General features: G+C 36.0%; 2 protein-coding genes across 2 annotated transcripts in view; one reads left to right on the top strand and one right to left on the bottom strand.

Moving 5' to 3' along the window:
- Positions 1–23,425, bottom strand: part of ASZ1 (ankyrin repeat, SAM and basic leucine zipper domain containing 1) — a 64,130-nt gene that overhangs the window by 37,210 nt on the left and 3,495 nt on the right. The window contains exons 3-4 of the mRNA XM_050785106.1: positions 21,464–21,586; positions 19,394–19,505 (exon numbers count right to left, since the gene is read on the bottom strand). Coding sequence (XP_050641063.1) covers positions 19,394–19,505; positions 21,464–21,586 — 235 coding nt within the window. The remainder of the gene's footprint in view (positions 1–19,393; positions 19,506–21,463; positions 21,587–23,425) is intronic.
- Positions 14,892–23,425, top strand: part of LSM8 (LSM8 homolog, U6 small nuclear RNA associated) — a 765,242-nt gene continuing 756,708 nt past the window's right edge. Inside the window, exon 1 of the mRNA XM_050785113.1 lies at positions 14,892–14,895. The gene's annotated coding sequence lies outside the window, so the exon portion shown is untranslated. The remainder of the gene's footprint in view (positions 14,896–23,425) is intronic.

Raw genomic sequence — 23,425 nt, 5'->3', positions numbered from 1 at the left:
TGCCCTTATTTTAACTATCAGTCAGAAGAATATTAAATATTTTCTGGAAGCAAACAGACCTGTACCAAATTTTTATATAATATCCAGCATTCAACCAAAAGTTACCAGGCATTCTAGGAGACAGAGCCAAATGACCAAAATAAAACAAACAAATAAACAAACAAAAATCCAGACCTACAGATGTTAAAACATGCTCTAGAATAAGTGTGATTACTGTTGAAGAAAAATAGAAGGAAAAATTAATTAAAGACCTAAACTTTAGGGGAAAAAAAAGAAGCAATCGGAAATTGTAGAACTAAGAAACAAGATTAATGAAATTGAAAAGCTAATAGATGGGTTTAACAGTAGATTAGCTACAGAAGAGAATTAATGGCCTGGAAGACAGACCAAAAGAAAATACCCAGTGTGAATATGGAGAAGATAAAAGAAGGAAAGAGTGTTAAGAAACAAATGCAATATAGATATAATGGTCTAAATCTCAATTGGAGAGGAGAATGAAGAAAAAGCAGTATCTTAAGACATACTGCCTGAAAAATTTCCCAAACTAATGAAATACATCAAACAACAGATTTAAGAATTCCTGTGGGACAAAAACAAAACCCCATTATACCTAGGGATATCATAGCAAAGCTGGTTTTTGTTTTTTTTTTTTTTTTTTTTTTAAAAAAAGACCAACAGAAAATCTTAAGAACAACCAGAGGGTAAAATCTAGTACTTTCAAAGAATCAACAATAAGAGTAACAGCTGACTTTTGTTGTGCTGGACCCCTACTGGCTCCAATAGGGATGGCACTGTGTTTAAGGGGTCGAAGGAGAGACCCAGAATGAACAAATGAGACATAGAGTTTACTAAGAACTTACAGGGCAGTCCATGAGTGACAGGCTGGACAGGAAAATTGCTACCGTTTGTAAAAAGCATTTATGTATAATAAAGCATAAAAAGCTATTTATGCATAAAAAGCATAAATAGCATTTTAACTTTATAATTTCCACCTAGCAACCTTCACCTAGCAACCTCCACTTAACCCCAAAGGGTCTCTAATCCCCTGTTCAGCCTGCATTCCAAGGAATGGGCTAGGCGTTCAGATGTCCTTCGTAGATAAGGAGCGAATCTTCGGGTTGCCCACTCCCAGATTCCTTAGCTTGGAAGCTCAAACACGAACACACATTCTACTTAGACCATACAGCCATTCTTAGGGTATGCTGGAGTTACTGCTGTAAAGTGCATCTGCCATACACTCCATCTCAGCATATTCTTGAATGGCCCTCACATTTTTATCATGTTTTTTTGTGTGTGATTTTTGGGGGCCAGGTATGTGGAGGAGCAGTATGTGCAGCCAAATGCTGTGGCAGCAATACAAACTATAACAAAAGAGAATGCCAAACATAATAGAAATCATACTGTATTAAAGGTTTTTCTAAGCACTTGGGAGTTGATTAAACCAGGCTCGGTGACCTCAATAAAAGATTGTCCTTCAGTTGTCAAACAGGTGACAGGGCTGAGCACCAAATGGAACTCTGCACTTAAGGAACTATTAGTTGATGTGCTCCCCTTGTTTGGAGCCTAATATTGCAGATATGTATGCTATTTGGCCACATCTGTGTCTGGGAATTCCCAGACTTTGGTTTCTGGAAGGTATCCTTTAACCAACCTGCTATGGGATACTGAGTGCATACCAGCACTGGGAGCCCCTTTGTCATGTTGTCCACTGTTGTAAGAGATGATATTTAGCATTGAGTTGTTGCTCCATGATGATATATTTAGCTTCAGCCCCCTTCCATAATTGGGACTAGAACCCTAATGGCACACCCCTCAGGGTAACTGGCTATGTCCAATTCACAAGGTTGTTCCTGTACTAGAGTTTCCAGTCATAACTTTAGTTTGTTTAAAGGCCTCATCGTCCTCTGTGGACCAGTTCCAGTGAGCCCCCATCTTGACTAAGTGATATAGGGGCCTGAGGAGTTGGGCCAAATGGGGAATAAAAGGACACTAATACCCTATAAGGCTTAAGAAGGTCTGCAACTGCTTTGGTGTGGTAGGACATGGGTAGTCCTACACCTGATCTATAATGGCAGAGAGAAGGACTTGACTTTACTCTTACCCAACCAGATGACACTGAGTATTTGATTGATAAGCATGGACCCTTAACTGTCTGTGCTGCCCATACTCTGTCTGCCAAGTGAGATGGCAAGGTGGGGACTAGCAAGCTCCATACCACTGCAATTTGTAAGGTACAAACCACTGCAGTTTGTAAGGTAGAAAAAGACTTAGTTAGCATGATATCATCAATTTAATGGAAAACATGTACCCTCTCCAGGGTAGTCCATTGATTGATGTCTGTGGTCATTAGACCTTCGCAGATAGTGGGGCTATGTAAATATCCTTGGGGCAAGATGGTAAAGGTCCATTGTTCTCCTTTCTAGCTGAATGTAAATTGGTCTTGACTTGGGCGAAATGGGGATGCTGAAGAAGGTTTGGCTAAATTAATAAGAAAACATTACATGCCAAGCACCTGTCCTATTTTCATCAGAAGGGAAGTGGTATTTTAATTTTTGGTAATGTATTGTTATTTTCCATGTCCCGTCAGGTTTTTGTACAGGCCACACAGGGTTGTTTTATGGGCTGTGCACTACTGGCCTCATAATGCCCACCTCGGCTAACTCCTTAATAGTTTCTGTGATTTTATTGTGCCCCCAACCCCCACTCACAAGTGGTATTGCTTCAGCACTACTATTTGCTATGGGGCTGGCAACTGTATTGGTGTCCATTTTGTGTTACTGTGATTATGTTTTGTCATTCTAACTCTCAGTTTGAATTTTTTGTCAGTTTGGAGGGTCAAGCCTGACAAGATCCCCATTCCCAAGATGTATTTTGGGACAGGAGCTATATATACTAAATAGGGTCTTCGTGACAGTCTCCCAACTTGTAATAGTAATTCAACCTTTATACCTCATTCCCTGTCCCCCTTTACTATCTATTGCTGCTATAGGCCCTTGGAACTGATAGGTGTGTTACCATTTATGAGTGTATTTGGCTCCAGTATCCACTATAGAAGGGGTCCTCAACCCCTGGGCAGCAGACTGGCACTGGTCTGTGGCCTGTTAGGAACTGAGTCGCAGAGCAGGAGGTGAGTGGCAGGCGAGTGAGCATTACCACCTGAGCTCCACCTCCTGTCAGATCAGTGGTGGCATTAGATTCTCATAGGAGTAAAAGCCCTATTGTGAACTGCGCAAGCGAGAGATCCCTACGTTGCATGCTCCTGATGAGAATCTAACGCCTGCCTGATGATCTGAGATGGAACAGTTTCATCCCAAAACATCCCCCCATCCCCAGTCTTAGGAAAAACTGTCTTCCACAAAACTGGTCCCTGGTGCCAAAAAGGTGAGGAACCACTGCACTAGAGCAAGCACAGTCTGTTTATTTTTAGGTGACTTATATACAGTTTTACACGAGGCCTCTGGTCCTTGGCCATCATTGCTTTTATTGCGATTCTGAAGCCTTGGCCTTTATCCTAGGCTAAAGGGGTTAGTGCCTGCCATCTCTGTATGCGAGGGGTGGTGGGCTGAGCTTGCGGCTCCTTAGCGAAATGCTGTTCTGGCTTGAGTTTTTATTACAGTCTAACCAAAACAGTGTTAGACTTTTTATCTATTTTTTTTTTCAGTAGGTATCCCTGCCATCAGCAGGTTGCCTACATCTATCAGCAAATCACTCTGACAAGCCCCTTGACTGTTTCCTTTTTTTTTCATGGCTCCCTTATCTTTCATCCAGCAGTGCATACCTCTTGCTTATGCTGTTTTTCTGTTTCCCTTAAGTCAGTGGCCACTTGGGCTGCCCAGGATACTGGCTGCCATATTAGGGTGCTTAAGATGGAAACCGGCATCCTATATCACTACTTAGGTGTCAATTGCAGAATTATCTCTTTTATTCTGGCAGTAACCAATTCATTGTTGGGATCGTGATGATTTTTAGTAAAAATATTAATAGCATGTTTCATTCCCCACTCCCAGAGGACGTCCTGCAACTTTTTCAGTCTGCCATTGCAAAGGAGATGTGGAGATGTCTCCCTCATTTGGCCAGGCCCCCTTGAAGCCCACAACCACTCAGCTAAGGAGGGGAATGGTCTGATCCTCATTATTGGTGCCATAGAAATGCTGCCTCAGGACCAGGTGCTTTGTGATGGATGCCATTTTATTCATCTCGAATCTAGAGAGTATAGTATTCTCTGCCCTCACGTCCCATGGACAGAGAAACCACCCTATGACTGACTCTCTCCCCTTCTGTTTGAACCTATTTCCCAGTTCCACAGTGGTATAATCCCATATTGTGGTATGCTGCCCTCTTTCAGGCAGGGCAAGTCTTGAGGGGCTTCCTCTTGTGGGGTCCACTTTTACCTTGGTCGTGGCCAATGTACATGCAGAGAGGATGGGAACCTCTATGGACTCATCCTAGTCTTCTTCCTCCTTCCCACTAGAGCTCTCCATGAGGTCCCAGGACTTAGTGTTACAGGATGATTTATTCATGACAGCCCTAACTTGTCGGCCTGGAAGTTGACAACTCTTCAAATGAGTTATGTGGCAAGCCAGAGTGTCCATTCTGTCATTCTGTTGGCACAGGCAGGACAGTAAGGTCTCCAACATTTTAGTCTGAGCTAACTAAGCATTTCTTTCTAATCACAGCTTGCCTTATAACTGATGCACCCTTGCCTGTGCAGTGACCTCAGCCTCAGTGGCTCCTCAACACACAGGAGCTGCCAATGAACTATGGCTGTCATAGCTTGGACATATGACTTTCACTTAGTTGGATCTACCCCCTGCAGCAGCTCTTCCAGACCTTTTGGTGTTATGGGGCATCCCCATACTCATGCAGTGGGCCTCATCCATCAAGGATAGCAGTTATTGGGCCCCACATAGATGTGGATGGCCATCCCAGAGTTTCCCTTGTGGATTTCCTTTTCCCTGATCGCATCATCTTGGTGCTCACAGGATTCTTTCCAACTTTCTGGCTGGACTGCCAATTGTTGTGTGGGACTCCTACTGACTCCAATAGGGATAGTATGTTTGAGAGTCTGAAGAGGAAACCCCAAGCCAGTGAACAAGCCATAGGGTTTATTAAAGACATATATAAGGTGGTCCAGGAGCAATGGGCTGATTAGGAAAACTGCAACTATTTCTTAAAAGTGTACAAGTTACATAGCATTTTTACTTAGAAATCTCCACCTAGCAACCTCCATCTAACCCACAACAAAGGGTCTCAATCCCCTGTATGGCCTGTATTCCAAGGAATGGGCCAGGGGTTGAGATGCCCTTCTTAGATAAGAAGTGAATCTCTAGGTTGGCTACCCCCAGATTCTTTAGCTCAGAACTCCAAACACATACTCTTCTTAGACCACAGGGTCATTATCAGAGTACGCTTGAGTTAATGCTGTTGGGAATACAAGCTTTCAGTAAAAATAAAAGACAACAAAATGATAGCTTTAAAGTATCAAAAGAAAGTAATGCTAACTTAGAATTCTATACCCAGTGAAAATAACTTTCAAAAATAAAAAGCAAAATAAAAATACATTCAAAATAAAAATGCTTTCAAACAAAAACACAGTCACCAGCAGATATATTAAAAAAAGGTTTTCAGAAGAAAAATGATCCCTGATTAAATCCCTGTTTAAAACATGAAAAGAGAGGATACAATGAAGAGAGCCATAAAGGGTGAGTATGTGGGTAAATCCAAATAAATGTTGGTAATAATAACATAATTGATAGCAATACTAAAATGATAATAATAAATTGTGAGGTTTAAAGAGAGATAGATTTCTATAATCCCAGCACTTTGGGAGGCCAAGGCGGGCAGATCACTTAAGGTCAGGAGTTCAAGACCAGCCTGACCAACATGGTGAAACCCAGCCTCTACTAAAAATACAAAATTAGCCAGGCTTGGTGGTGCATGCCTATAATCCCAGCTACTTGGGAGGCTGAGGTAGGAAAATCTCTTGAACCCAGGAGGTGGAGGTTGTGGTGAGCCGAGATTGCACCATTGCACTCCAGCCTGGGCAACAAAGAGCGAAACTCTATCTCAAAAAAAAAAAAAAAAAAGAGATGGATTTAAAATATACGACAACAATAGCACAAATGCAGGGGTGGAATGGGCACAAATGAGGTTAAAATATTCTAAGATTCCTGCATTGTCCAGGAATTGTTAAAAGTACTAATTTAGAGTAGACTAATAAGTAAAGAATATATGTTATAATCTCTAGGGGAGCCACTCAAAGAATAATAAAAGAATGAGTAATTACAGCAAGATAGAAAATGGAATAATAATAAATAATATTTGATTAATCAAAAAATAATCAGAACTGGAAAAAAAGAGCACTGACTAATGAAACACCTATCAGTGTGCACATTAAAGGCAGGTAGACTAAATACTTCAGTGAAAAGAAAACTACTGTCAATCAATCTGGCTTAAAAAAGGAGAACTATATATTACTTAAATAAAAGCACATAGAAAGGCTGAAAGCAAAAAGATGGAAAAACACTATACACATGCTCAAGAAAGCTGATATACCTATACCAATATTAGATTAAGTATATTATAATGAAGTAAGAATTACTACATACAAAGGGGTACACTTCATAACGGTAAAAGGTCAATGCATCAGGGATATGGTAGGCTTAAAAGATGGAAGCAAAAGTTGACCAAAATGCAGATCTCAGTAACTGATAGAACACGGAAGTAAAAAAAAAATCAGGACAGTAGTCACTGCTTTATCCATGGGGGATATGCTCCAAGACCCCCAGTGGATGCCTGAGGCCACAGATAGTAGTGAACCCTTTAAATACTATGTTTTTTTCCTATACATATGTGCCTATGAAAAAATTTAATTTGCAAATCAGAAGCAGTAAGTGATAACAGGAACAAAACAATTGCAATAATATACTCAATAAAAGTTATATAAATGTGATCTTTCTCTCAAAATATCTTATTGCACTATATTCATCCTTTTTCTTCTTGTGATGATATGTAATGATAAAATGCATATGTGAAGAGATGAAGCAGGGTGAATGACAGGCATTGTGATGTAGTGTTAAGCTACTTTGACCTTCTTACAATACATTAGAAGGAGGATCATCTGCTTCTGGTGATCCTGCATTATCAAGCCATGACAATGTCTATGGTTGGATGTCAGGAGAAGATAATGTAGATGACTAACAGCCAGGTAGTGTGTAAAGAGTCTTCGTCCAGATACGCTGGACAAAGAGATAATTTACCTCCCAGGTGGGAAGGAGAGGGATGGTGTGAGATTTCACCATGCTACTCTGCCAGTACTTTCTCATATTCACCAACTCAAAAGCTCTCTACAAATCCTACAGTTTAGGGTTTTTTATGAAGGGATCATTAAATCATTGGCCATTGGTAATTAGCTCAATCTCCAGCCTCTCTCATCTCTCTGTGGAGGTCAGTGGGTAGTGTTAAAAATTTCTACCTTTTAATCATGTCTTGGTCTTTCTGCCTCCCTCCCCGACAACCAGTCATCTCATTAGTATAAGATGTCTAAAGACTCTTATCACTCAGGAGATTCCAAGGGTTTCAGAAGTTCTAGTGTCAGGAGCCAGTGATTAAGACCAAATATTTTAACCAAACATACTCTACATCATTCAAAAGATCACCCCATCATTCAAGAAATTACAAGGCATGAAGGAGCTTGTCCCAGGAACCAGGGGACAAAGACCAAATATATATTTATTATATCACAATATCACAGTAGACCATTACACCCAACCATTGCCAAATCACATTATTTTATAGTGCAAAAATTGACCATAGGCTGGGCTATAAAGAACATCTCAAAAAATTTCAAAGATCTGAAATATATAGAATATGTTCCTTCACCATAGTAGAATTCAGCTAGATATTAATAATGAAAAGCAAACTAGAATGAACTGTAATATAGCCAAACATTAGAACATTTCTCAGCAGTAAAAAGAAATGAACTACTGATACACAAAACATAGGTTCTCAAAAACACGCTGAGCAAAAGAATTTAGACGTTAAGAAGTACAATATTGCATAATGTAGTAAACAGCACTAATGCAGGGTAAGAAAAAATAATGAGTGGCTGCCTTCTGGGTTCAGGGGATTATCTTGGAAGGGGCCTAAGGGAGCTTCCTAGCGTAAGGAAGAATATTCTATATTTTGAAACAGATGTGGGTTACATGGGTATATGTATTTGTCACAATAAAAACTCTACACTGAAGATCTATGGATTTCATTTTGTCAATTAGATCTCAATAAGAAAGTGGAATAAAAAGTATGTCAAGTGGCATTATATAATGTTTACGGATGATTACATACACACGCACAGATGGATGATCACTTGTGTAATTTAACTTGGGCAGAAAAAGTACACACAAATTACAAGACTGTGGTTGCTTCTATCAGAAAGAAAGAAGGAAAAGGAATAAATATGATTGGGGAGGATACAAACGGTCCTTTAACCACGTTGTATTGTTTTACTTAAAACATATTTAAAGAAAAATTAGAATAATTAGGCAAAACATAGCTTTTCAAAGACTGTATGAATTACAGTTTTGATATGCTAACAGCTCTAATAAGAACCAGTAAAACAAGGAAATAATTTATTTTAAAAAATTATTCAGAATTCTAATAGTTAAAAGTTAAACATATTAGCAAAAAAGAAATCTGCTTTAAGTCAGTGTTCCTTTACAGTTTGTCACTGAAAATATAAATAAGGTGTCAAAAAAGTCCCTTGCTTTATTTTAAATAAAATATTTTAGCCAGCCAAAAGGGGATAAAGAAATTTGAATTCAACTATATGTTCAGGAAGAACACATTCAAATGTGGAATGTTAATTATAAGATAATCCAAGATTTAATGACACTGTTATCTGTTTAATAAAAATGAATAGCATACAAATTAAGGGGGACCTTGTCAGTTATTTGAAAAACTACCAGGATGCATAAAATTTAGCAAAATTTGAAAACAAATATGTATACGAGCTAAAACACTCAAATGAAAACATATTTTTATTATGTGAAAGAAAAAACTTCACTACTCCTCTTCATAAAAGATTAAAAAGAAGAGTTAAACAAATCCAAGTGAGGCTTCCAAGAAAGAAAAATATTGTTCTCTCTCACCTAGAAAATGTATGTTTAACTAGCTTAGAATTAAGGGATGGATGAGGACCATATTTATGACTTTGCTTGTTAATCATCTTACTGCTTGTTTTAGGAACATGTAAAATTCTCATTAATTCTTTTGGGATTACACATTTATTATACATACTTCTATAATTTTGTGTAACATATCCCTTATAAATAAACTTTTTATGTAGATAATTTATTTTTACTATTTCCTTGAAAACATACTACCCCTAATTATTAATAGATACTCCTTGTATCTGCTTAGTAGTACAGTCATAACTAAAGTGTGATTCTTTAATGGCATCAGCCATTTTTTAAGAAACTTGTCATATTTATATGCAACACTTTTTACAAAACAATTTTACATGATATTGCATCTGACTGTCACAAGAATCCAGCAAAATCAGTGAAACAAATTTTCTTATCTTATTCCATAAATGAAAAATAAAAGTTCAGTTTCAGAAGTTAGCAAGGTTATGAAGCTTATAGTAAGAGGACTTGGGACATAAATTCTGAGTCCAAGATCATTCACAAGTAAGTAATTTTCAATTTTTCTTAATACAGTAACTCAAAATACATTTTTGCTTAATTTTAACAATGAAAATTATGACTATTTTGCCATTATAATGCAATTTTACAATAAAATGGCGGATGAAACAATGTAAAAAATTACAAAGAAAGGATAACAGGGTTTTTATTCAAGCATAGCAGGGTGTTTTTTGGAGAGATTCTTGTTGAGAATTTCTGGTTATCATTATACTGTTGAAAACCAATACACTAAAGTTAGACAACTTATAAACAATAAATTATAAACTCATACACTAGTTCCCTGATATCAGCTATTAGTACTTCAGGACAGGGTATGGAAAGTTGTTTTCCTGAAAGATGTAAGAGGAAAAAAAAAATCACATTTTTAAATGAAAGCAATTAAGCTGTCCTTTCAAATTTAGAATTTAAAGTATAGCAAAAGACAAAAAAGCTAAATTCTCAAACAAACTTTATAAGGAGGTAGTGGTATAATTTTAACCTAATCAGTGTGTATAACATTATTACAATCAATAAGACTTATCAAGAGGTAGTCTATTTGATGGAGAATTGGGTTCAATTTAGAAATAGTAATTTCCTACCATGTACCAGACACTAATAAGATAAAAGTCAAGTCAGAATTTGAGAGGTGTTTGTGTGTGATCTTGGTTTTTATGTATGTGTTTTGAAAAATTAGTGCCAAGAGCTTTTCATCAACTAGCTTTCTTCACCTCTATCCTATTTTGTGCTTTCAAAAGGGCCAGTTAGATTTCTAGGTATCTGAATAGCAATATTAACATATGCCTTAAATATGCAAGGTAACCCTAAGATATCTATCACTGTCTGCATACAGGTAAAACTGCTAACAAAGGTAAAATCAGCTCCTATATGTAGATAAGAGATAAATTTTAAAATAATGGGGGCAATTTATTAAAAAATATATTAAAGGCTAAAAACATAAGGAATGATGTTCAGAAAAATAACAAAACTATATAACATGCTCACTTTTATCCATGATATTGTTCAAACCACAAAGCCTAATAATATGTTAGCAAAAATGCCAAAAACAAAATGGATACTTTCACATGGTTTACCAATGTAAAGTGGAAAAAACTTTTTGGAGGACAGTTTGGATATAACTTGAAAGATTTTAAATGTGCAAACCTTTTGAGCAATTCTACTTCTGAAAGTCTTCTACAGAATTAACACGCACCAAGGATATTATCATCATTGTTATGGCAAACAAACATCTGACGCTTACTCTGTGGCTAGGCACTGTTCTAAACACAAAGCAACTTAATGATGTGAGTGGTATTTTTATCCCCTAATATAAGAATGAAACTGAAAAGATGAATAACTTGCCCAATTACAGAGCTAGTAAATGACAAAGTTGGGATTCAAACCTTGGCAGTCTGGCTCATAAGACAGTACTCTTAACTACCCATAAAACATAACGATAAAAATTATAAACAACTTAAATGCTGTCAACATAATGGTTCAATAAATTACAGTGCATTAATAATAAGGAATATCAAGCAGCTAAAAAATGGAGGTAAACTTATGTACTGACAAGGAAAGATCCCAAACAAGTGAAAAGAAGTGTCTGTGTGTGTGTGTTCATTTGTATGAAAATGTGTATTTTTAAAAAGGATTAGGGACATTTACCAAAGTACTTAAAATAGCTATCCTGGGGCAGAGAATTTAAGGAATTTCTTTAGTCAACAAAGACTCATGATTTACTACATGAACTTCTATATTATTTTAATCTCTTATGACAAAAATGTCTTGATTATTTATAGTTTTTAAAAGGCTAAAAAGAAAAACTACAACATAAATGACAATTTCTTGTAATGTTTTCTAAAGATATTTCTAAAAATTCTTTATGAAATAATAGTTTTGTAATTCTAGTCTACGCTTTTAGAGCAAAGATATGTCACACGTTTACTTACAACTAGAAAACAAGTCACTATTGTAAGCCAAAATTACATTTTTATCTACCAAACTGCTCCTGTGACATTTACAACTAAATTTATGTTCTGAGAAAGTAGGCAACATTTTTCCAAAGGTATCTTCTGTTTATTAAAACATGTAATAGCATTCAACAAGTTAACAATTACACAATGATTACGTCAAAACCTAGGGCATTAATTAATGTGTTCTGCCTTATCAATGGTAATAAAGCATCTATTGAAATTAAAATGCCACATCACTTTACAAAACCCTTATCTTTGGTAATAAAGCATCTATTGAAATTAAAATGCCACATCACTTTACAAAACCCTTATCTTATGACTAAGCAATCTTAACGTAACAAATACATATATGCTAGAGAAATTGCCTTCTAAATGTAAAAAAAATATATATTTTTTAATACAAGAAAAGGTTTCAGCAAACTAGGGGGAAAACCCACAATTTCTAATAACAAAAATGTTAATTGCATATATTTTTTAAAGGCTTATTCTAACAATAAAAATGTCAACTCCAAATTTAAGGTTAAATTGAAGATTTACTATGCCAAGTTCCAATTAATTTGACTGAAGGCCACCTTGTTTTCAGACCTACAGGTGATTAAGCTAAGTTAAAGTGGTAACATTTTTCTGTTTCCATACTTTTGTAGTTTTAGAGTGTTTAAGTGAAAATATTCAACTATAAATTAGGGAACAAGACAGAAAAAAAAACCCAAAAACCCAAACCCAAAGATACAGGAAGTTTAACACAAACATATGTTTTGCAACAATATAAAAAGTCATGCTGCTTAAACTGTTGTGAAAACACCCTAAATATAGACAAGATGAGGAATATAAATACATTCTACTGGTGGATCCTGTTCAGATTAAACTGTTATAAATACCCTTATCAAACCTCTGTTACATTCAAAGGCACTTAAACGCTTGAGCACCAATTTTCTGTTCTGTAAAAAATAACATACCATTTATCAGTGAGTTGTAAAGATTATTTAGACAATGCAATGTATTAACACAGACAAGCAATTAACACAGTGCCTATTACACAGCAAATATTCAATGAATGTTTCATTTAAAAATTATAAAGTCCCCAAACAAATCCTAAAGCCAAAATAAACCAGTATTACATTTCCATATTTGCCACATAATGTACACTGTGTTAAATATTGTCAGTATCAAGATCCAAGAGAAGAATGAGATGTAATTTGTGTCCTAGAGGCTTAATTTTAAAAATGGCTTTCAAGTTGTCAGTTTTTACCATAAGTTCCATAGATGCTAGAAAATGGAAAAATAAAAGAAAATAAAGAAAAAGTAATAAAAGAACAAAGTGGATCTACATATCATATGGAAAGTTGTCCATGAATTAAATCAATGCTATTTCCAAAGCTATTTTAAATAACATTTTAAAAAAGAAGTTTGCATGAGAAGGAAAGAATTACAGAGCTGACACAAAAATAGTTATAAATAAACCATTTAAAAATACAGAAGATGCTGATTTCTATTTCTAGTAATTTTAAGTTAGATAATTTGGACCAAAACTGTGAATCTAGAAGTTTTTAAAAATTTCTTAAAAACTGAGGAACTAAATCCATTATTTCAACAACAGATTAGAAGGTGAAGTGAGATTTAGTGACATAGAGGGAGGATCAGAAGCTATAATCCAGAATATGGCATGAGACTGAAAAATGGAAAATGAAAGAAAGATATTGAGGATACAGTAAGAAGATATAATGGATATACAACCAGAGACTCAGAAGGAGGATGTAATATTTGAAGAAACAACAGATGTGAGATTTTCTAGAACTGAGGTGGCAACCCAAAATTTAGAAGATGCTTGTCATGGTATCATGATGGAGATACCTAAATTAATAATACCACATTTAAGTGATGTTTTTTCAAGAAGCTACTTTCAAGATGAAACAGAAGAAATGTTGGAAGAAGCTACAAAATTTTTGCAAAAAACAATGACACACAGGAATCCAAATGATATTAGCAAATTTAAATGTTTACTTAAAATTTGGATGCAATATAAACTTTAAAGCAGATGAGAATTACTCCTTTAACGTACCTATTTAGTAAGTTTGGAAATATTCACCATCAAATGATAACAATTTAATTATTTATTTTTATTATACTTTAAGTTCTGGGGTACATGTGTAGAACGTGCAAGTTTGCTCCATTAGTATACACGTGTCATGGTGGTTTGTGCACCCATAAACCCATCATCTACATTAGGTATTTCTCCTAATGCTATCCCTCTCCCAGCCCCCCAATCCCCTGATAGGCCTTGGTGTGTGATGTTCCTTTCCCTGTGTCCATGGGTTCCCACTGTTCAACTCCCACTCACGAGTGAGAATATGTGGTGTTTGGTTTTCTGTTCTTGTGTCAGTTTGCTGAGAATGATGGTTTCGTTTCATCCACATCCCTGCAAGGACATGAACTCCTCCTTTTTTATGGCTGCATAGTATTCCATGGTGTGTATGTGCCACATTTTCTTAATCTAGTCTGCTGTTGATGGGCATTTGGGTTGGTTCCAAGTCTTTGTTATTGTGAACAGTGCCGCGATAAACATACGTGTGCATGTGTCTTTATAGTAGAATAATTTATAAGCCTTTGAGTATATACAAGTAATGGGAATCCTGGGTCAAATGGTATTTCTTGTTCTAGATCCTTGAGGAATCACCACACTGTCTTCCACAGTGGTTGAACTAATTTACACTCCCACCAACCGTGTAAAAGTGTTCCTATTTCTCCACATCCTTTCCAGCATCTGTGGTTTCCTAACTTTTTAATGATCGCCATTCTAACTGGCATGAGATGGTATCTCTTTATCTGTGGTTTTGCTGTCTGCAGTAACCTGAGGTCCAAAAATATTAAATAAAAAATTCATAACTTTTGAATTGCACGCTGTCCTGAATAGTGTGATGAGATTTTGTACTGTCCCACTTGAGATATGAATCATCTTTTGTCCAGCATATCCACGCTATATATACTACACATCCAAAGATCAGATTGACAGATCTTTTCAGATCATTTCAGGTCACCAAGAAAGGTGAGTACAGTATAGTAAGATATTTTGAGAGAAACCATATTCACATAATTTTTATTACAGTATATTATTATCATTGTTCTATTAGTTATTGTTAGTCTCTTACTATGCCTAATTTATAAATTATCACATATATCCTAGGAAAAAAAAAAACAGTATTTATAGGGTTTGGTACTATCCATGTTTTCAGGCATCCACTAGGGGGTCTTGGAATGTAGCCCCCCTGCACATAAAGGGGAACTTTGAAAGAAAACTGAAAAAAATGAAATTAAAAAAAACAACAACAAAGGTACTTAGTGATATTAATGTTTAGTACACATACACAAATGGCTTGCTGAAGCAAAACAAATGGAAACAACCACAACATACTCCAAACATGATTCCCAATAAGCAATTCAGTGGGTAAAATAAAGGAGTGGGCCAGGTGCAGTGACTCATGCCTGTAATCCCAACACTTTGGGAGGCCAAGGCAGGTGGATCACTTAAGGTTAGAAGTTTGAGACCAGCTTGGCTAACATGGTGAAACCCCATCTCTACTAAAAATACCAAAATTAGCCAGGAGTTGTGGTGCACCTGTAGGCCTAGCTACTTGGGAGGCTGAGGCAAGAATCACTTGAACCTGGCAGCTGGAGGTTGCAGTGAGTGGAGATCCACCACTGCACTCCAGCCTGAGTGACAGGGAGAGACTCCATCTCAAAATAAATAAATAAACAAATAAATAAATAAATAAAATAAAAAAATAAAGGAGTGGATAGTCAGTGCTTGCTACTTGAAGCATTGATACAAGGCACTTGTCCCTGTTTAGTGACTGAGAAAAACGTACTATATTGTCAGCACTCATGCTGTCTTAGCACACAGCCTAAATATTTTAACATTCTGCCTACTGAAGTCTAGTTAACAACTCTGTGGCTTTTTTGTCTTTACTTTTAATTTCTAAGCCAATCGATTTTTCTGCCTTACTGGAACACTTGTTTTTCTCAGGCCATAAAGAAAATAGCAAACTACTAATACACAGAGCATGGATGAGTCTTAAAATTTATTATACCCAGTTAAAGAAATCACAAAAATACTATATAATTCTAGAACAGAAAAAATTTATAGTGGTAGAAACAAGATCCGGATCACATGGTTGCTTCTGGTGGAGAGGGAACCTGACTGGCAAGAGACATGATGGAACTTTCTGGAGTGATAAAAATATCCCATCTTGTGGTGTAAGTTACACAAATGCATGCATTTTTCAAAACTGATCCAACTATACACTGAAAATGTGAGTATTTTAATTATGTGTATGTAAATTATGCACAAGTTAAAAAATTTAAACTATTACAGAATTCCCTCAGTACCATTCAGCGAGATTTCTAATTAGTTAAGTAGAGGAAATTCAACAGTTTCTTCTTAATCTTTATTCTTCTATCTACCCACTTGTAGTGCAGTGCAAACAGAACCAAGTAATTCAAGTGACTTTCATTTTAAGATCTACAAACCTCTAGAAATTATCTTCCTGCTCCTAATACAAATCAGTAACTCATTTTTCCCCATTTTATCTCAAAGTAAGATCCTGTCTTTTGAGGTATTTCCATAGAATGGAGAAGAGTTCATGCTACTTTACATATGGAAACTGAGACTTCAATCTCAAGCTTAGAGGCTGATCTCCAAGACTTTGCTATTACTTTCACTTCGTAAGACAAGACTACTGATCCCATATTAGTTTAAAAAAAAAAATTAGAAGCCATCTTTCTTTGCAGCTATCAAATATGTGACCACCTATTTAGCTTTCGCAAAATCTAGCCATTTATGTTTTATGGCTGACTCTTTCCTTGTGCTCTTTTTCTTAAGAGGTAATTTTTCTTAGCAAAGGCATTGCTCAACAAAACAGGCTACATCAACAGCTTGAAAATAATTCATCTAAAGATCTGTTTTTCTCCTTGACATCTGAAGAGTGGTTCCCAGATGTATTGCTGGTATCTTCTGGCACTTTTTACAAGAATCTAAAGCTCCCAATCTTCTAATAGGTTTTGACTTTTGTCACTGCTAATGAGTTAGCTATAAAATTCTCTCCAAATTTCATTGTACTCCCCTTGTGTCCTGATATGTTTTGTCTTTTATACTGAAAGTAAGCTACCCCTCCATGTCCCCTAATGCTATCCTTCTTATAAAATTTGCAGCCTAAAAAGCACTATTTGCCATAACTTACCCTCTTTTCAGCTCTATCAAGAAAACACAATTCAATTTTATTGCTTTATGTTTTGAGCATTAAAAAATAAGCAGCTGAATAGTTTTTCAGGTTATTTCTCACATTAATTAATTAAATGCAGATTGCTTTATTTTCTTCAATCATTCTATAAATTCTCCAATTATTTTAGAGAGTTGACCACATACCAATCTTAATCTTGTACTCTTTCAAATTCATCTGCTTATTTAGGATTTTCAGTTTTGAAATTACCTTATAGTGTGATTGCCTTATAGTTTTTAGCATAAGATGCTAACCTTGTGTCATTTTAATTCAAACGGAATCTGTTTTTCCCAATACACCTTATGTACCAAACGATATCTTCTAGTTCTTGAGAAGACAGAATAGTCTAGAACCTATGATACTGGCTTGACTGAATTCTATGTGTTTACAACATTTTAGGTGATTAGGAAGGTAAAGACTTCACTACCTACAAAATCTCATAGAGGCAGTTGGAAAAAAATAAAGTGAAGAGCACCAAGCAAAAATTTTATCTTATGTCACTTCTAAAGGTATACATCAAAATTACAACACTCATAGAAGTTTACTTTAGCGAGGAGTACTAAAGCACATGTCCTAATTCCAAGATATAACCAGATCCAAAAGTTACATTTTATTAAGGATTGTACCATATACGACAGGATAAAAGTTTTTGTTAAAAGTTTGAGGTGGGGTGCAGTGGCTCATGCCTATAATCCCAGCTCTTTGGGAGGCCGAGGCGGGCGGATCATGAGGTCAGGAGTTTGAGACCAGTCTGGCCAACACAGTGAAACCCTGTTTTTACTAGAAATACAAAAATTAGCCAGGCGTGGTGGCATGCGTCTGTAATCCTAGCTACTCAGGAGGCGAAGGCAGGAGAATCATCTGAACCCAGGAAGCAGAGGTTGCAGTGAGCCAAGATCTCGCCACTCCACTCCAGCCTGGGTGACAGAGCGAGACTCTGTCTCAAAACACAAAACAAACCAAAAAAAAAAAAAAAAAAAAGTTTGCAGGTAGGCCAGTCATGGTGGCTTATACTTTTAATCCCAGTACTTTGGGAGGCTGAAGCAGGCAGATTGCTTGAGCCCTGGAGTTTAAGATCAGCCTGGGCAACATAGTGAAACCCCATCTCTACAAAAAATACAAAAATTAGCCAAGTGTGGTAGTGTGTGCCTGTAGTCCCAGCTACTCTGGAGGCTGAGGTGGGAGGATCACCTGAGACTGGGAGGCAGAGGTTACAGTGAGCCACAATGGTGCCACTGCACTCCAGCCTGGGTGACAGAGCGTGACCCCGTCTTAAAAAAAAAAATAAAGGTTTGCAGGTAGTTTCTCTGTCAGTTCTTTTTTATCTTTGTTTAAATATTAATTAGCCACTCAATAAACCTTGGCCCTTCTCACACTAGATCACGGTTTCTCAACCGTGGCACTACTGACATTTTGGGATTTGTAATTCTTTGTTTTGAGGGGTTGTCCTATGCATTTTGGGATGTTCAGCAGCAACCCTGGCTTCTACCCACTAGGTACCAGTAGTATCTCTCAGGTATAACAATCAAAAATGTCTCTAGACATTGCCTAATGTCCCCTGAAAGGCCAAATAGACCTTGCTTGAGAACCACTACAACTAGACCAAAATATATTTTTAAAAATCTCAGCAAAGATTTAGGAATTATCTAAAGCTGTAAAGTACCTTCCAAGGTTGCTGTCCAGGTATCATATAAACTAAACTAATTTAGAACAAAACTTCTGGAGTAAAGCATAATTCTTTCTATATATCAGGTACTAGATCATTACTATCTGAACTAAAGAATTATGAATAATAATTCTATTTGTGCTAGACATTTTTGTTAGATGGGCTACTTCCTACTCATTTTAAAGATTAAATGAAACACAAAGAGAGATTTAATAGATGAAATACAAGATGCAGTCAGAAAGGAAGCCAATGTGATAGAAATTTTAAGCATTCTGATTCATTTTTATTACTGACATTTCAAAAGATGCAAGATAACATTTATGCTTGACTTCTATGTATCTAGAAGCTATTACATACATGTTATTACCTAGTTAATTCATGAAGTCTTAAGAAAATGTAAACACTTAAGAAAATAGAAAATGGACATATTTTCTTAGTATTTTTGTAAAATTGTTTAGTTGTTAAATGTTATACAGAGAGAACATTAAGAGGCTTTACTCTTACAGGTCAATCGTCATATTCTTTTGAGGAGTATGATTCATAAGAAATTATACTATAGTTTATTGTCCTCCTTTTCCTCTCATTCTAAGTTATGACATTCCTCTCAAAACGTAAAGTTGAAAGACTACCTTCATGATATCCGCTTCCTCTGATAATCTTATAGAATTGGAACCATGGCCTTATGAACTATTTTCATTCATCAACTCTTTGGCCAAGTAAACACTGTTCATGATTTTTAAAAGGCTGATACCAAAGAAAAATTATGATTCAACTTGAATTTTGAACAGATATAAAGGCTCTTACCTACAAGCAACATTTGGATCAGCATTTCTTGAAAGTAGTAGCTCTACACACTTCAAGATCTGTTCCTCTGAGCCATGAGCAGAACATGCAGTTATCAAAATAGTTTGCTTATCTATAGTGAATAGAAAAGTGAGGAAAAACCCCCATACATCAAGAGCATCTATTTGATGTCTTTACCACCCAAAACATTCTATTATTGCACTCTAAAACTCTATAACCTCCTCCTAAATCTCTCTCTTAGCAGATAACTTTGTCTTCCTTCATCAAAAGATGAGATTAGACATGAATCCCTTTAGTCTCCAAAGTTTATCTATAAGTCATTTAACTTCCTTCCCCTTTTATTCCCATTACTTCAAGAGAACAGAAAGTGGTTAAGGACATGGACATAGCCACATTGTCTGGATTTGAACAGTTTTTGTTAAAATTTGCCTTGCTAAACTCACGTTTGGGAAACAATGATCTATATTCTCTGATTTCACTTCTTACCCATTTGAAAGCTCCTGAAATCTGGCTTATAAACTACCCTACTGAAATTGCTGTAACTGCCACATCCATTGGTTTGGTTTCTTTTCAGTAATTTTGTACTTGATCTTTCTGAACTCACTGTTTCCTAAAACTCTTCTTCCCTTGGCTCTCATGGTGTCAGCAAAGATTAGAGTAAATTAAACACAAAAAACACCTATTTTGAATTAAAACTTCAAAACAGGTCACCACAGCTATGATTCACATTAGTGGCTCAATATTGACAGAGCATATTCTAGTCCCAGTACTGCCACTGAGAAACTGTAACTCCTGTGATGTCTTAACATCTCATTAGATCTAATATACAGATAAGAACCTAATATCTGCCCTTTGTATGTGATAGGGTTATTGTGGGACACATAAAGGAACTTTTATGTACATTCTGTGAAAAATATATTTTATAACTCTAAGTATCCCTCTGATTACAAGGAGGGAGAAGTATAAAAATAACAATTATTAATTTTTTGAGAATATTTTATACACTTTTGAAAACCTCATTCCTAAGCATAGCTTTCATTGAGTAATTTTTCTTTTTTTGAGACAGTGTCTCACTCTGTTGTCCAGGCTGGAGTGCAGCAGCATGATCATAACTTACTGCAACCTCAAACTCCTGGGTTCAAGCAGTCCTCCTGCCTCAGCCTTCTGAGTAGGTGAGGTTATAAGTGTGTGCCACCACCTCCGGCTAATATTTCTTTATTTTTAGCAGAGACAAAGTCTCACTATGTTGTCCAGGCAGATCCTGAACTCCTGGGTTCAAGTGATCCTCTTGCCAAGGACTCCCAAAGTGCTAGGGCTAGGATTATAAGCATGGGCCACTATGCCTGGCCAAGTGATATTTTTAAATGATACCATAAAAAGAAAAACCTAACAGAAAAAATTAAACATGAAACTGTTAAGACAGAAATTTATGTAAACTATATAAATGAGAAAAAAGAATAAAATTGTAGGTATAAAATTAATGTAAAAATCAATTCTAAAATGAAACCTATACCTGAAATTATGAAGCAAATTTAGTTGTCTATTGAAAATATGTTAAAAATAAGTAATCAGGAATTCAATGTAATAATTAAACTCGATTTGCTCATATACTCTTGTTCTTCTAACACTCAAAGTACTACTGAATGGAAATTATTTAGTAACAAGGACAAAGATGGATTTCATGAACTATCTTTGAAACAACTTTAAGTGATGTAATTTGGAGTTTAGTTTAAAATTCCAGACTGATTTTCAAGTAATTTGCCACTAAATTACAAGCTTTTTAATGTTTCTTTCAAAGAATTTTTCCTTTAAAAGCAACCAAAACCTTAAAGTTAAAGGTATATAATAACAACCAGTTATAAAGATACTGTAACTGGAATTTATGTTTTTGGAAAGAGTTTTTCAGAATATGTATGGCTTCTCATTTGATTTTGTATACTATTTACATAATATAATAAATAGAAAGGTTACTTCAAACTGCTTTAGTTTTTTTTCACTTCATATAATAGCTACTTGGAAATCAAGGAATCACAGTAAACATAATCATTTAAGTTATCTGAAACATCTTACCCTTCTCAAAGCTTGCATTAGCACCTCTGTCCAGAAGGACTCGAACCAGTTCTGCATTGGCAACACTAGCAGCATACATAAGGGGAGTCCATCCATACTGAAAGGTGGAATCTACACTAATGCCTGTCAATATAAAAACAAGCTTTTAAAAGCCCACTACCACCAAAGAAAAAAATCAGCCACCTTATATGCTTAAAGTACTGTGTAAAGTGACGTACATCAAGTACTTTATTCCACCACGGGAAGTTTTGGTAATAATGGCTTCCAAAAAATAGAAAATAATTCTATTGGGACGTTAATACAATTTGCTAAGTTCAGTTTCGCTACAGGCACTACGTTCCAAAAGACTGATCTGACTGATGTTTAATCATATAATATGTAACTGAGTATGTATATATTATAACAGGTTTTTACATGCTACCTTTTTTTCTCTAGGGGAGCTGGGAAAGGTTTCACAGAGGTAAAATGCCTTTTAAATTAGAATATTATCCCTGGGCAATATCAATTATCTCTATGGTTGAAAATACCACATATATCCCTCAAAAACCTTTAACTTTACTCCTAACACTAAACTTACCCATGGGTGACTTATAAAACATGAAGCTAAAAAGATAGGTTAAGGTTAGATTATGAAAGCTCTCTTAAGAAATGCAGACTCTGTTTTTGATCCAGAAAATGACATCATTACATATGTATTATAAAGACAACACAGATACCACTATTGAAAATGGGACAGGAAGCAAGGAAACTAGTTATAAGGCAGGAAGTTTATAAGAAAATCAGAGAAAGGGCAGTGGAGAGAGAAAGGAAGGAAAACAAAAGGACATTTCAAAGATAGGGTCATCAGAATTTAAAATTACTTTGAGGAGGAGGTATGATGGAAAAGAACAAATTAAAAATGACTATCAAGTTCTATCTTGGACAATCGAATGACAAGCAGTGAGCTAAAATAAAAGGAGATATCAGGTACTGAAAGTAAGTTTTGTTTTTGTTTGTTGTTCTTTTTTAGATGGGATCTCACTCTGTCACCCAGGCTGGAGCACAGTGGCATGATTATGGCTTACAGCATACTCAACCTCCCAACTAGCTCCGACTATAGGCACGTGCCACTATGCCGGGATAATTTTTTTTTTTTTTTGTAGTGGTGGAATCTCACTATGTTGCCACGGCTGGTCTCAAACCCTTGGCCTCAAGCAATTCTCCCACCTTAAGCCTCCCAAAGTGCTGGGATTACAGGTGTGAGTCACTGGTTCTGGCCAAGAGATCATGACTTAAGTAGCAATCTTTCTCTTAAATCTATGAAATATTTGCTAATCGCAAGGAAACAACATTTTTCTGTTTCAAAGAAGGAAAACTTGCATGTGAAACACCACTGAAGGTGGGCCTGCCTTTAATACCTTGTAATTTACAGGTTCTATTGTCTTTGGCTATAAAATGTCCTATGCGCACAGATTAAGGTCACATCACAGAAGAAATGCAGACTTGGTGGGGGGTGGGGGTGTCACTTTTTTGACTGTATAAACACTGGGTCACTGAACGACTACATATGTCTAATATCTAATTGTCTAATTTTAATTGATATAAGGTACATAATAATCATTGGGAGAAAACATTAAACCATCTTAGTATAGACATATACTGCTAGCCCTACTTGTCTTCTCTAACAAGTCTTCCTCTTTAAACTGCTTCAATTGAAAGCATATCAATGAGATCAGAGAAAAGATCATTGTTTTCTCAATTTACTGAGAGTACTGCTCAAACTGTGATAGCAAAGATAGAAAGGAAAAGATGTGAAGAAAAAGAAGCAAAGGCCAGGTGCGGTGGCTCAGGCCTGTAATCCCAGCACTTTGGGAGGCGGAGGTGGGTGGATCATGAGGTCAGGCAAACGAGACCATCTTGGCTAGCACAGTGAAACCCTGTCTCTACTAAAAATACAAAAAAAAAAAAAAAAAAAAAATTAGA

Source organism: Macaca thibetana, chromosome 3 (assembly GCF_024542745.1).
Source record: "Macaca thibetana thibetana isolate TM-01 chromosome 3, ASM2454274v1, whole genome shotgun sequence".
Taxonomy (NCBI): domain Eukaryota; kingdom Metazoa; phylum Chordata; class Mammalia; order Primates; family Cercopithecidae; genus Macaca; species Macaca thibetana.
This window is presented reverse-complemented; position numbering and strand designations above follow the sequence as displayed.